Consider the following 14,944-nt stretch of genomic DNA (forward strand, 5'->3'; position numbering starts at 1 on the left):
TATAGCAAAACAAAATTTTAGGACAGGTGTCATTATAATTATTTTGACTAGTTCAGGCCTTACTAGCTCTCACCTGTGCTGCTGCCATACACTCTGGATTGGTCTCTGGCCCTAGTGTCACCTGGCTCCAAGCCCCTGCTGCAAAATGAATCTTTGTAAAATGTGAACCGGGACTCCACCTATATGTAAAGTGTTCTTGAGCTTGTGGCTGCTCCCCAGACCGCATCCTGCTCTTCAGCCTGCTGTCTGGCATTGCAGCTGCTGCCAGCGTGTCTCTAGAGGTGCTCTTCCCGCCTCTCCCTGTCCGAACTCTGTTCACCTACAGAACTGCACCAATTTTCGTTTCCTGGGCTCCCTCCTTGGTCACAAGTGCTGTTTGCGCTAAGATTCCTCTCTCCTTCAGGCTGATGAAGTCTTGTTCCCTTTCCAACAAACATCAGCTATCACCTCCACTAGAAAGTCCTCCTGTCCTTCGCTGCCCTTAACTTCATTACCGTAGTAACTTCATTGCTGTAGCGACCTCATTCCTCTGAATATCGCTGACCTCTCATGTATTTTGACTGTCACTCATTCCAGAATAGCAAGTTATATATAGGGCATCAACTATGCTGATTTTTTAAGATATTTTATTTTTTAAGCAATCTCTACACCCAACGCGGGGCTTGAACCTACAACCCCTAGATCGAGAGTTGCGCGCTTTACCGACTAAGCCAGCCAGGCGCTCCTAACTATGGTAATTTCTCTCTGCATCCGCACCATCTAGTTCACGCAAGCTGGCCCGCAAGTTAGCGGGAGCCAAGAACGCTACAGGAGGCGCAGCGGAGTTCCTGAGAACACTAGGGCAAATGATGGAGGAGAGGGTAGAGGAGGATCCGTAGAGGAACAGCAGCCCACCGCCGCGCGGAGAGGGAGATGCCGCTCCCACTGTGCCGCAGCACCTCCTTCTCCGCACCTGGCGGCGTGCCTGCGCCTGCACCGTCTGGACTACACATCCCAGCTGCCCCCGCGGTTCGGGCCGGAAGTTCTGTCGGGCTGCTGCAACGACGAGGGCGGCGGCCCGGCGGCGGGAGATTCAAACCTGGAAGGAGGAGGAACATGGAGCCGCGGAGAGCGGGCGCGGGCTCGGCGCTGTGTGAGTGCAGAGGGGGCCACGGAGGGGGTCCAAGGAAGGGGGCGGGCCTGCGCGGCGCGGGGAGGGAGCCACCAGGGGCCGGGACTCCCGTCCGATGCCGCGGGGGAGACGGTGGCCCTCGAAGTGTGCCGGGGATGACCGGAAGTGACCGGCACGCTCCTCAGCCCTGTGTCGCAGCGCCAGCTCGCTGGGTCGGGGCCCGTCGTCTGCATTGGTAACAAGCCCTGCTGTGCTGCTGCCTCACCGCACGTAACCGTGCAGGTAGTCCGCGGACCACACTTGCAAAAACACTGTTTTGGAAAGACAGTGGGGTCAGGAGGATTGGACGGCAGAAAGGCTGCTGCTGCCTGACCTTCTGAACAAAGGCAAAATCTTCTTCCACCCCTTCCCCTTTCTTGCCATTAGGGCTCAAAAAAACAAAGTCCTTGTTCTCGGATCTGTTGAAGGAAAGTTAGTTCTAGACCTGTGAAGCGCAGGAAGATTTTTTTTAAAAATTAAAAAAAAATTTAAATAAGACTGTGTGGGGGACGCCTGGGTGGCTCAACGGTTGAGCGTCTGCCTTCAGGTCAGGGTGTGATGATGGGGTCTGGGATAGAGAGTCCCGTATCGGGTTTCCCGCGGGGAGCCTGCTTCTCCCTCTACCTGTGTCTCTGCCTCTCTCTGTGTGTCTCTCATGAGTAAATAAACAAAATCTTAAAAAAAAAAAAACAAAAAGTGTGTGTGTAGGGAGGAAGCCCTGCCCGTCTCACACAGCCCTCAGTTCATAACTCCGAGGTGATGTCATTTGCTTACTGTTTATTTTCCATGCTTAGCAACCAACGGTTGTAGACGTTGCGTGTGTGTGTGTGTGTGTGTGTGTGAACTTGCTTAACTGCCAATTCCAACAAGCCCCGCCCCTGGTCCAAATCATGTTGCAGGATGTGCAATATAGGGAAATAAGGGAAAGAGTGGGATTAACATTACGTGTTGCCTCAAAGACAGACGTGTCTCTTTCCGAGCCCTCTGTTTATTCCTCATGTGTGTACATGTTCAGCTTTCTCTCCCCCCATCTGATTTTTTTAAAAGATTTTTTAATTTATTTATTCATGAGAGACACAGCAAGAGAGAGAGGCAGAGACACAGGCAGAGGGAGAAGCAGGCTCCATGCAGGGAGCCCAACGTGGGACTCCATCCCAGATCCTGGGATCACACCCCCGGCCAAAGGCTGAGCCACCCAGGCGTCCCCCCCCCCCCCAATCTGATTTTGTATTGTCTTCCAGAAGGCCACTCCAGAGGTGGGAGATGGGAGAAGGGGAGGTTGAAGGGAGGTGGAGGCTAAGGCGGAATAGTATGTTGACTCACCTAGGGGATTCCCCGCTCTCACGTTTGGGGTCAGCCTATTGTCTGCATTTTATTTAGTGTGAAGATTGTTTTCCTCCTCAGGTGACTTATACCAAAAAAAGTAAAGATATCCTTGTGATCTTGTAAGACTCTCTGTCCTACTTCATCCGAAGTGAGTGCCCTCCTTTTCTTTTCTTTTTTTTTTTTTTTTGGAGTGCCCTCCTTTTCCACATGGTTCTCTTTTTTTTTTTTTTTTTTTTTTTTAAGATTTTATGTATTCATTCATGAGAGACACAGAGAGAGAGGCAGAGACGTTGCGTGTGTGTGAACTTGCTTAACTGCCAATTCCAACAAGCCCCGCCCCTGGTCCAAATCATGTTGCAGGATGTGCAATATAGGGAAATAAGGGAAAGAGTGGGATTAACATTACGTGTTGCCTCAAAGACAGACGTTCTTTGCCTCTCCCTGGCAACAGGCAGAGGGAGAAGCAGGCTCCATGCAGGGAGCCTGACATGGGACTCATCCCTGGTCTCCAGGATCACGCCCTGGGCTGAATGTGGCGCTAAACCACTAAACCGCTGGGCCACTGGGGCTGCCCTCCACATGGTTCTCTTTGTTGAGCTGCCCCCTCCTGCTTCATTCTTTAAGATTTTACTGGTGGGAAGAACCCTTTGTCTCCTCTGCTGCTTGCATGTCTGTGGCTGTAATCACACTTGTCACTTCAGGTTGGAATTTGTCACTTACACGTTTTTCTTTTCTAATGCTAATCTGTAAGGATCCACTGGCCCAGGGCCTGACAGATAGAAGGTAGGGTACGAATGCATGGAGATTGGATGATGAGTCCCAGTTGGTCCTGTTAGCCCCAGCTTCTGGGAGGGTGCCTGAGGAGGATGACACGGGCCAGGTCTTGGAGAACACAGAGACTACGTTCCCAGCCACAGAAGGGTCTGGACGGACAGAAAGGAGGGGTCAGGAGATGGCTGGAGGGAAAAAGAAAGGAGCTCCCCGTGAAGGGGTCCTGACCAGGGCAGCTTTACGAGATGGGGGCCCAAGATTGGAGCAAGGGGTGTTAGGAAGAGGGGGACAGACGTATGAGTGGTCTCTGGGCAGAGCTGCCCAAGAAAGTCTGTTGAGAAGCACTTCAGCACTCTGGCCCTTTGTCTAACACTTTTCACCTTGACCCTCACTCCTCAGATGAACGCCTCACAGCTGAGGAAATGGATGAGCAGAGGCGGCAGAATGTGGCCTATCAGTACCTGTGCCGGTTGGAGGAGGCCAAGCGGTGAGCAGATGGCTGCCCCCTTCTGGTCCCCCTTTCCCACCCTGCCCACCCCAGGCACCTACCCCCTCACCAATACAAAAGGACAAGAGTCCATTCTTCTCTCTCTCTCTCTCTCTAAGACTTTGTTTTGTTAGAGCAGTTTTGGGTTCAACATCAGGAGGAAGACTGAGATTTCCCATGTAACCCCTGTGCCCACACATACACAGCCTCCACTGTCAGCATCTGCAGGAGTGGCGCATTTGTTACAACTGATGAATTCACCTTGACACATCGTCTCCCAAAGCCCATACTTGACCTTAGGGATCACTCTTGGTATCATGCACTCTGTGGGTTTGGACAAATGGCAAATGACACATATCCACCGTTAGAGTATCTTAGAGTGGTTTCATTGCCCTAAAAATCCTCTGCTCTGCCTCTTTGTCCTCCCATCTCACCCCTGGCAACCATTCCTTTTCTCCTGTCTCTAGAGTTTCTCCATAGTTGGACTCGTACAGCACAAGCCTTTTCAGACTGTCCTCTTTGACTTAGTAGTATGTGTTTGATGTTCCTCCAGGTCTTCTCGGGGCTTGACAGCTCATTTCTTTTTAGTGTTGAGTGATATTCCGTTGTCTGGATGGACCACAGTTTATTAATCCATCACCTACCGAAGGACATCTTGGTTGCTTCCAAGTTTTGGCAGTGAGGGATAAAGCTGCTATAAGCATTTATGTGCAGGTTTTGTATGGACATGTGTTTTATTTTATTTTTTTTAAGATTTTATTTATTTATTCATGAGAGACACACACAGAGAGAGGCAGAGACACAGGCAGAGGGGGAAGCAGGCTCCATGCAGGGAGCCCGACGTGGGACTCGATCCCAGGTCTCCAGGATCACACCCTGGGCCGAAGGCGGCGCTAAACTGCTGAGCTACCTGGGCTGCCTTGGACATGTGTTTTAACTCCTTTGGGTAAATACCAAGGAGCATGGTTGCTGATCATATGGTAGGAGTATGTTTAGTTTTGTGAGAAATCATTAACTTGTCTTCAACATGGCTGCACCATTTTGCATTCCCAGCAGCTGTGACTAAAAGCCTGTTGCTGCATTTCCTCTCAGCGTCGGGTACTGTCAGCGGCCCAGAGTTCGGTTGTTCTGATAGGTGTACAGTGATATCTCATTGCTCTAATTTGCATTTCCCTGATGACATATGATGTGGAGCATCTTTGCAGATGCTTAGTTCCCATTTGAGTGTCTTCTTTGGTGAGGTGTCTGTTAATGGGTATCTGTGGCCCATGTTTTAATCCATTGCTTTTTCTTTTATTGTTGAGTTTTAAGAGTTCTTTGTGTGTGTGTGTGTTTGTTTTAGTAATTTTTACGCCCAACGTGGGGCTCAAACTCACAACTCTGAAATCAAGAGTCACATGCTTCACTGACTGAGCCAGCCAGGCACCCCTTCCTTTTTTATTTCAGATACTAGTCTTATCAGATATGTGTTTTGCAAATATTTTCTCCTACAGTGTGTCTTGTCTTCTCATTCTCTTTTCTAGAGCAGTTTTTTTTTTTTTTTAAGATTTTATTTATTTTATTTTATTCATGAAAGACACACAGAGATAGAGAGAGGCAGAGACACAGGCAGAGGGAGAAGCAGGCTTCATGCCAGGAGCCGGATGTGGGACTCGATCCCGGGACTCCAGGATCGCGCCCTGGGCCGAAGGCAGGCGCTAAACCACTGAGCCACCCAGGGATCCCCCTAGAGCAGAAGTTTTTCATTTTAATTAAGTCCAGCTTATCAATTATTTCTTCCAATGACTGTGTCTTTGGTGTTGTGTCTAAAAAGTTATTGCCTAGGGTTGAGGTGGGGGATTATGGCCAGGGGCCCCTGGCTGGCTCAGGCTATGGAGCATGCAACTCTTGTTTTGTTTTGTTTTTTAGATTGTATTTATTTATTTGACATTGCACAGGCAGGGGGAGCAGCAGATGGAGAGGGAGAAGCAGGTTACCCACTGAGCAGGGGAGTGCCAACCAGGTGTACCAAGCATGCAACTCTTGATCTCGGGGTCATGGGTTCAAGCCTGATGTTGGGCATAGAGATTTTTTTTTTTTAAATAAACTTAAAGGGCAGTCTGGGTGGCTCAGTGGTTGAGCGCCACCTTCAGCCTGATCTTGGAGACCTGGAATTGAGTCCTGAGTCGGGCTTCCTGCCTATGTCTCTACCTCTCTCTCTGTGTGTCTCATGAATAAATAAACAAAATCTTAAACAAACAAACAAACAAACTTGAAAAAATAAAACAAAAGTCATTGCCACACTGAAGGTCACCTGGGTTTTCCCCTGTGTTCTCTTCTAGGAGTTTTACAGTTTGGCATCTTACATTTAAATTGATGATACAGGGATCCCTGGGTGGCGCAGCGGTTTGGCGCCTGCCTTTGGCCCAGGGCGCGATCCTGGAGACCCGGGATCGAATCCCACGTCGGGCTCCCGGTGCATGGAGCCTGCTTCTCCCTCTACCTGTGTCTCAGCCTCTCTCCTCTCTCTGTGTGACTATCATAAATAAATAAAAATTAAAAAAAAAAATTGATGATACATCTTGAGTTGATTTTTGTGAAGGGTGTAAAGTGTATGTCTGGATTTATTTCTTTTGCATGTAGATGTCCAGTTGTTCTACTGCCATTTGTTGAAGAGATGATCTCTGCTCCATTGGATTGCCTTTGCTCCTTTGTCGAAGATCAGCTGACTGTTGTTATGTGGATCTGTTTGTGGGCTCTCCATTCTGTTTGATACGTCTATCTGTTTTTTCACTGAGGCCATACTATCTTGATTACTGTGGCCAAGATGGGTGGTGTCAGTCCTCCAGCTTTGTTCTTTTCCTGCGATATGGTATTGACTATTCTGGATCTTTTGGCTCTCCATACAGACTTTAGAAACAGTACCTTTGATGTCCACAAAATAATTTGCTGGGAGTTTGTTTGAGATTTCACTGAATCCGTAGACCCAGTTGAGATGAACTAACATCTTGGCAGTATGGAGCCTTCCCATCCACGAGTGTGGGTTATCTTTCCATTTTTTTCTTTTTTTTTTAAAGTATTTGGAACCCAGTCACAAGTCTGTTTTTTTTTTTTTTTTTAAGATTTTATTTATTCATGAGAGACACAGAGAGAGAGAGAGAGAGAGAGAGGCAGAGACACAGGCAGAGGGAGAAGCAGGCTCCATGCAAGGAGCCTGATGTGGGACTCAATCCCGGGTCTCTAGGATCATACCTTGTAGCACTAAACCATTGTGCCACCGGGGCTGCCCTATCTTTCCATTTAGTTTGGTTTTCCTTTGATCTTATTCATTAGGGTTTCATAGTTTTCCTCAGAGGTCTTGTATATGTTTTGTTGGATTCATACCTAAGTGTTTCATTTTTGGGGAGCTAACAGAAACAGTATTGTGTTTAATTTCAAATCCTAAATTCTTCACTGCAGTATATTGGACAGCAACTGACTTGTATAGTAACCTTATGTCCCATGGCCTTGTGTGGTCACTTGTTAGGTCCCCGAGGCTGTGTCACCTTCTTTCAGATTTTCCACATAGACGGTCATGCCATCTGTGAGTAAAGGCAAAACCACATCCTTTTATCCCCCTACACACTTCAGTGTCTGTCTCTAAATGTATGGACATTTGCTCACATAATAACCACGATGCCATTTTAATACCCAGAGAAGTTATCCATTAATCCTTGGAAAATCAACACCAAGCCATTTTCAAATTTTCCTGATTGTCTGAAAAAATAACCTGTTTTTCAGTTGGCTTATTCAAATAAGGATCTAAAAAAGCTCACATGTTATGTTTGGTTGCTGTGTCTCTTGAATCTTCTTCAATCCAGAATAGCCCACTCCCCTTTCCAGTTCTTTATGTCATAACTGGGTGAAGAAACTGGCTCATCTGCCCTGCATTCTGGATTTGTCTGTTTGCTTTCTTGTGTCAAACAGTTTGTTTCTCTGTACCCCATGTTTCCTGCAAAGGGACGTTGGCTCTAAAGGCAGCATAAAATGCTTAGTTCTTTCCTCCTTTTTAAAAAATTTTTTAAAAAGATTTTATCTATCCATCCATGAGAGACACAGAGAGAGAGAGAGAGAGAGAGAGAGGCAGAGACACAGGCAGAGAGAGAAGCAGGTTCCACGTAGGGAGCCCGATGCGGGACTCGATCCCAGGACTCCAGGATCACACCCCAGGCCAAAGGCAGGCGTTCAACCGCTGAGCCACCCAGACGTCCCTAGTTCTTTCCTCTTTTTTTTTTTTTTTAAGATTTTTGTTTATTTATTCATGAGAGACACAGAGAGAGAAAGGCATTGACACGGGCAGAGAGAGAAGCAGTCTCCATGTAGGGAGCCTGATATGGGACTAGATCCTGGGTCTCCGGGATCACGACCTGAGCTGAAGGCAGACACTTAACTGCTGAGCCACCCAGGCGTCCCTAGTTCTTTCCTCTTAATCAATAGTATATTTTTAATGTTCTCTAGAAAAGCAGATCACATGGGTAGACAGGAAATCAGTGGGGAAGTTTGGAGAACCCCTCTGAAGACCCTGATGCTCTCTCACACCACCATATTAACAATAGGCTTCCTGGGTCTACTCCCAGTGTGTTCACACTTGTTAGCTCAAGTAGCCCCTGCCACTGCCTCCTTGGTGGGGGTGCAGCCCACGCTGTCTTCAGTGTGCAGGTCACACAACAAGGCTCTGAGGGGTGAGGTGGAGGACATGGTGTGCAAGGCAGGTCTTCTAGTTCTGTGGCCTTTCTGTCCTTTTGTGCTGCTGCCAACAACCCACAACCTCTATCGTCATCAAAGCTGGTTTAGGGCTGTGTAGGTCATTCAGACAGATGTTACCCTCTAGGCCTGGGTTCTCAGAAAACACGCAAAATGAGAGAAGTGAGCAGATTTGGTATGGTGGGATAGGTGTGCCAACCAGACTGAGGCAGGGTCTAGCATGCAACAGGTAAGGGCCTCTCCAAAGCGGCACCAGTTCAGGATCTGTCAGGGGATTTTCAGGGGTGGGCAGGGGCTGAGGACTGGCCATTCCAGTGTTTGGGGCAGCTTGGGATCAGGTGGGGACAGCCAGACGGGCAGAGAGGGGAGTGGAGAGTAGGGCAGGAGCTGAGGCAAGACTTGAAGGCCCCTCTCTGCCCAGGGAGGGGCGGGTGACAGGCACTCTCCTGCTCTTGCACTTTCAGCTGGATGGAAGCCTGCCTGAAGGAGGAGCTTCCTTCCCCGGTGGAGCTGGAGGAGAGCCTCCGGAACGGAGTATTGCTGGCCAAGCTGGGCCACTGTTTTGCACCTGCTGTGGTTCCCTTGAAGAAGATCTATGATGCGGAGCAGTTGCGGTATCAGGTAGGGAAGGGAGAGTTCTACCTTCCAGCTGCTTCTTCCCAAACTTCCCCTTCTCCCCAAAGCTGTGAGAGCAGGGTGACCACATAATTTATTGTCCAAGCCTGGACATGTTTGAGGATGAAAGGGGGTGCTAGCAATACCTGCACGGGGCCCACAGGAGTGGTGGGTGTCCCCCAGCCGGACACTGTGTGCTGTCTTTAGCAGCAAGGGACTCCTGCTAGGTGGGCCCTGAGATGCCCCTGAAGGACACTTCTAAGCAGACTTTTCTGTCCACGTGGACACTCAGAGGCTTGTGGCCTTGCCACCCTGATGGTACCCCTGGGCCCGCTGCCCCTTCCCTGTGCTGGACCAACCCAGCCTGTCTCTTCCTGTGTCACCTCCAAACTCCTCTTTACTAGGAAGCCTCCCTGGATTGTTAATCCCACCTTCTCAGATGTCCTGCTGTGTCAGTCATTCCTGGTGGTTTCTGTCTGTGTTTCTCTGGCCTGAGGGGCTAGGGGACAGAATATGGGAAACCAGGGTCCTCTGGCTCCCACCGCCTTCAAACCTCTGAGCTGTGCTCTAGGCTCTGCCCACAGGGAACCCCAAGAACTGTGGAAATAGATTCTTATCTCTTTCCTTCCCTTTCAGGCAACCGGCTTGCACTTCCGGCACACCGACAATATCAACTTTTGGCTGTCGGCAATAGCCCATGTTGGCCTGCCTTCGGTAACACTGGGCCTCAAGATTGGGGTTCATCTTTACTCTCCACCAGCACCTCACCCCTACATGCACACTTTGTCTCTCTGGCGCCCTCTGCCCCCACCATGTGTCTCTTAAACTAGCTTTATTGGAGGATTTTGATTGCAGATGCCCATCTCTCAACCATGCTCCTTGGCTCTGCCTCTCCTTCCTGTGGATGAGGGATGTGGAGGGAGGAGGAGGCTCCCTGACCTAAGCTGTGTTGTTCCCATTAGTGAGCCCCCATGTGGTGCAGGAGATGGACTCATATTAGCCAGCCTTCTTCCCACCAGAGTTTCATGGCATGAAGCAAGGGCATGCCATAGCCTGCATCCCTCAGTGGTGGACTCAGAAGCCTAGGCTCAAGGCCCCTGCTGGACACCTGTTGCATGTTCTCTCACTCTTTAGACCTCGTGTTTCTTGGTTCTAAAATGGGCATGGTGACCCCTGCCCTATCTGCCTGGTAAGGTTGTCAGAAGGACCAGATGATCTGCACAGTTCTCCTTTGTGCATTGTAAAGAGCAGTACAAGTTAAGGCATGATAGGACTCTACAGGGTTTCTTCCAGGGAACTGTGAGACTAGGGGGCGGCAGTAAAGAAAGTCTTGGTGGGAGGCAGGAGCAATAGAGGCCATCTGTCCTCAGTGAGACTGGAACACCATTAAGTCTCTAGATTTGGTCCTTCTTATGAATCTAAAGTAGCCAAGAAGTTTTGGGGTCAGACCCATCATAGTCCCCAGGTAATGTGGGACACCATGCTTCAGAGGACTCGGTTCTTTGAGAGGCTACCGCTGATCAGAGGCCTCTGACTTAGAGACAGGGATGCATGCCCTACCCCCTCTGTGATCCTTGACAGTGTGTGCCTCATGGGCCCTCTGTGGGGCGATAGTCCAAGGCAAGGGGCAAGGGCTTGCTCTGTCTATAGGCTGGGTAGGGAGCCCCTTTCTCCTGGAGGATATGGCCTGCATCCTATAGCCTTGATAACCCTGCCTGGGGCTGTGTCTATGGCTGGGCTTTGGTTCAGTCTGTGGCCCCTGGGCCCTTCTGTAACACTTAGTGTGTGGGGGCAGTGCTGGCTGTAAACAGCTGGGGTGATTGACCCAGAAGCCCCAAGCGACAAAGGAGCACAGACCCAGGTAGGAGAGAAAGACCATTGCTCAGCCCAGCCCTCTGTAGCTGGTACTATGACCTGTCCAAAGGCAGTAACCAGCTGGCTTCCCCTCCAGACCTTCTTCCCGGAGACCACAGACATCTATGACAAGAAGAACATGCCCCGGGTGGTCTACTGCATCCATGCACTTAGGTGAGAGACCCCAAACTTTTGTCATCGAGTTTCCTCTCAGTGGATGCAACCATTGGTCGGTAACAAATGTTGGAGTGGGAAGGGGGGTGGGTACTCCATGAGGATCACTTCTTAGGAGAGTGAGACTTCAGATTTTTGTAGTTGTGTTTAGATTTATGTGCATTTTTAAAGAAGATTTTATTTATTAGAGAGCACGTGTGCATGTGCACAAGCAAGAGGGAGGGGCAGAGGGCAGAGGGAAAAGCAGGCTTTCCGCTGAGCAGGGGGCCCAACATGGGGCTCCATCCCAGGACCCCTGGATCATGACCTGAGCCCAAGGCAGACGCTTCACCAACTGAGCCCCCCAGGGGCCCTGATGTGCATGTTTGTGGATATGTCTGTCTTGTGACCTGTGGGGCTGAAGGAAAGGGCAGGAGGAGGGAAGGGTCTTCTGCTTGTGACTGGAGAACAAAGGAATCAAAACGGGACCCATCAAGAGTGTCACATGCAAGTCATTTAGTTTGAATGGTGACAGCTGTGTGGTGCTACCCATGGCCAGCCCTTGGCAACAAGCTGGCTGAACCTTAAAGTACCCAACCCGTTCCTTGGTCAGCCATGTTGCCTCTTCTTGACTTTATGTTCCATGTCCTTTCAAGGGGATGGGTGTGCTTGGCCCTGCAGTCTCTGCTTACTATGCCCTCTGTCTCTGAATGGTGACCTGCTCCTGCCACGTGCACTTCTCTGTGAGGTCCTGATCCCCCCCACCTCTTGAGCATCCCATTTATCTTCTGTAGCACTTATCTCGGGCTGGCTTCCAATAATGTCGCTCCCTGTGGATGGGAGGGCCTTGGGGGCAGCTACAGTAGTCCCCACATTCCAAGTCCCCATGTCCAGACCTACGTGTTCAGCGTGTCACCATAAAGAGGCCCAAAGCCTTCCCTTCTCTTCCAGTCTCTTCCTTTTCCGCCTGGGACTGGCGCCTCAGATACATGATCTGTATGGGAAAGTGAAATTCTCAGGTGAGCCCCCTCCTTCCGTAGCTGCTCATGTGGGCATGGTCTCGGGGACTCTGGCTCTGAGGAAAGGCATCTGTGCTCTTTGCAGCCGAGGAGCTCAGCAACATGGCCTCTGAACTGGCCAAATATGGCCTCCAGCTGCCTGCCTTCAGCAAGATTGGGGGAATTCTGGCCAATGAGCTGTCGGTGGATGAGGCTGCAGGTAGGGTCTGGGATCTACCATGCAAGGGGTGGGCTCAGTGAGAATAGGAGGACACCGAGCCTCGGATGGATTCTGGATGCCTCCCATCTGTTGGCAGGGCTGCCAGGCCTCCCGGATGGAAAAGGGGGTTGATGTCATTGGCCTGCGGCTGGTTGTACTGTAGTGGCCTGGGGTTTGTCTGGCCCCCTGACCTTGTTTCCACACTCCTTCCAGTCCACGCAGCTGTCCTTGCCATCAACGAGGCTGTGGAGCGAGGGGTGGTTAAGGATACCCTGGCTGCCTTGCAGAATCCCAGTGCTCTGCTGGTGAATCTTCAAGAGCCTCTGGCACCCATCTACCAGGAGCTGCTGGCCCAGGCCAAGGCGGAGAAGGCTGCCAGTGCCCAGACCCACGTAAGGAGGAGCCTCAGGTGCTAAGAGCCAGGTGGCCTAAAAACCCTCCAGGGGATAGGACTCCTATCTGTCCTGTCACCACGCCCCAGAATTGCTAAGAGAAACTGTCGCTTATGGGTTATCGTAGACAAACGAGAGAGGCACCTGGGAGGATAATGAGGATTCAGAGGAGAAGGCAGGAGAGGGCTTCTGGGGGCTGGACGTTCAGGACAGGATGATACCAGACAGGAGATGCTGAAGGTGAGCTTGGAGCCCTAGGTTCTCCAGATTCCTTCTGACCACACTGACCTTTGGCCTGGGAAGGCCCCAGAGGAGGAAAAATTTATAGTCAGGGAGGGAGGAGCAGGAGAAGATGGGGCTGGTTTCCCAGGTCTCACTCTTTGTGCAGGATGGCGGGGAGAGCTGGGACCTGTATGACTGCTTCCTGACTCAGGCTGAGATCCAGGGCAACATCAACCACGTCAACGGTAAAAGAGAGATGGGCCAGGAGGGCTTTGGGGTGCTCTCGGGGGTGGCTCTCAGCCCAGAGGCCCTATGGCCTTGCTTAGGCCAACCCTTGTCTCAGGGAATGATCCAAGGCAAAAAGCAACGTGTACTGTTTTATGGCTATGTGTCTAGAGAGGTGTCCCCATCTAGGGAGTTCTGTTTGAATGGAGATCTGTGGAGAGGGTAGAGGCAAAGGGCAGGCCTTCCAGCTCCAAAGGCAACTGGACTAGGGTCCTCAAAAAGGAGATGTGAGAAATGGATGGAGGAGAGGACGTGGCAGGAAGTGCTAGAAGGCTCAGGATGGAGGGGGCATCTGCCTGTTTGGGGCAGTATGTCCTCAGGGTCTAGGGACCCTGTGTGGGAAGGCTGTGGAGATCCCACTGAGGATTTGGGACTGGAGTGGGGTGGAGGGAGCTCTGGACTGGCAGGAAGAATAGGGCTGGGCTTTCACACGTTGTCCACTGTGGAGTCTTGGTCTTTTGCAGTCCATGCGGCTCTAGAAGTTGTTGATGATGCGCTAGAAAGACAGAGCCCTGACGCCTTGCTGGAGGCCCTTCTGGACCCTGCCCTGGCCCTGCGAGGGGTCAGGAAAGACTTCACCAACTGGTACTTGGAACAGCTGAGCTCAGACAGAGAACAGAAAGCGCAGGTCAGGCTCTATTACCTGCCACCTGCTCAATCGGCTGTGGGATGGGGGTGAGCCTCTTCCATAGGCGTCACCTCTGTCACCTCCTGGTATTCAGTCAGTGCTGACTATGTGTGTAAATGATTACATCACCCCAAAGCCTAGTGGCCTAGACTGACTGGGGTGGAGGGGTACCCAGGGGTAGCCTGATGAGCAGTGACAGGCTCCCCTGTTAGCAAAGAAGGGCCTCAGCTTGGCAGTCCCGTCTTCATGGCTGTTGGCTTTCTCCCTGATGTGATGTCCGTGTTGTCTGGGTAGTTATTTCAATGCCTGCTGGGTAAGGAGGAGACAGAGGCTTGAGGCAAGGTGTTGGGGGGAGCTGAGAGCGTGTGTTGGCAGCTCCTACAGGCGTTCATGGCCCAGCACTCCCTTCTGTTTCATTCCTTCCCTCCCCAGGAGTTGGGCCTGCTGGATCTTCTGGAAAAGGAGGAGGTCCAAGCTGGTGTAGTTACAGCCAACATGAAGGGTGATGAGGAACAAGCCAGTAAGTCACCTCCAGGCTGAGGTGTGGATGGGGCCCATCACTGCTGCCTCTGACCCTTGACTGGCTTCTATGCAGGGTGGTGCAGAGTGCCATCGGAGTTTGCAACCCCAGCCTCGTGTGGGGTTGTATGCCCAGGCCCAGGCTGCCTAGAGGCACATGACAGGTTCATGAAGGCTCTGGGGTGACAACAGTCCATCCTGCCTGCTGGCTCTGGGGCTCTGGGGCTCTGTCCCTGTAAGTGGATACTTTCAACCTGCTTGAATCCATTGGCTTCTCAAATGTAGCGATTTCCCAGATGAGAGAAAAAATCATGATCCCACTCAGTTCTCCTTAAAAATCGATGTGTACAAATATAATTCTTTATTGGAAGAGCATGTTGGTGATGTGTTCTTCCTGGGGGTCAGCCCACCCACAGCAGGAGCTAGGCCACGCAGAGTGCAGGGGCCCGAGCCCTAGCCCGGGGCCGCCAGCCCTGTTCTAGTCGCTAGCTGCTTGTGGTCGCTCAGCTCTCTCATTGCCGGAGTGCACAGGCCTGATGCTCACGTCTTTGCTGCACATCTGCAGGTCTTCCTGGGCTCCTCTGTGCTTCAGCCTCAACTTT

General features: G+C 51.0%; 1 protein-coding gene across 6 annotated transcripts in view; it reads left to right on the plus strand.

Annotated features, from left to right (window-relative positions):
- The first annotated feature begins 1,020 nt into the window (after nucleotides 1-1,020).
- Nucleotides 1,021-14,944, plus strand: part of IQGAP3 (IQ motif containing GTPase activating protein 3) — a 38,065-nt gene continuing 24,141 nt past the window's right edge. For 4 of the 6 annotated variants that reach the window (XM_038543008.1, XM_038543007.1, XM_038543006.1 and 1 more), the window contains exons 1-11: nucleotides 1,021-1,132; nucleotides 3,647-3,734; nucleotides 8,921-9,077; nucleotides 9,708-9,785; nucleotides 11,023-11,099; nucleotides 12,030-12,097; nucleotides 12,183-12,296; nucleotides 12,510-12,688; nucleotides 13,077-13,155; nucleotides 13,660-13,823; nucleotides 14,256-14,343. In XM_038543008.1, the coding sequence (XP_038398936.1) occupies nucleotides 1,096-1,132; nucleotides 3,647-3,734; nucleotides 8,921-9,077; nucleotides 9,708-9,785; nucleotides 11,023-11,099; nucleotides 12,030-12,097; nucleotides 12,183-12,296; nucleotides 12,510-12,688; nucleotides 13,077-13,155; nucleotides 13,660-13,823; nucleotides 14,256-14,343 (1,129 nt within the window). In that variant the 5' untranslated portion in view covers nucleotides 1,021-1,095. Of the gene's footprint in view, nucleotides 1,133-1,235; nucleotides 1,394-3,227; nucleotides 3,260-3,646; nucleotides 3,735-8,920; nucleotides 9,078-9,707; nucleotides 9,786-11,022; nucleotides 11,100-12,029; nucleotides 12,098-12,182; nucleotides 12,297-12,509; nucleotides 12,689-13,076; nucleotides 13,156-13,659; nucleotides 13,824-14,255; nucleotides 14,344-14,944 lie in introns of those variants that run through there. The other 2 variants (XM_038543010.1, XM_038543009.1) reach the window with 2 other exon arrangements.

This window comes from Canis lupus, chromosome 7, assembly GCF_011100685.1.
Source record: "Canis lupus familiaris isolate Mischka breed German Shepherd chromosome 7, alternate assembly UU_Cfam_GSD_1.0, whole genome shotgun sequence".
Taxonomy (NCBI): Eukaryota; Metazoa; Chordata; class Mammalia; order Carnivora; family Canidae; genus Canis; species Canis lupus.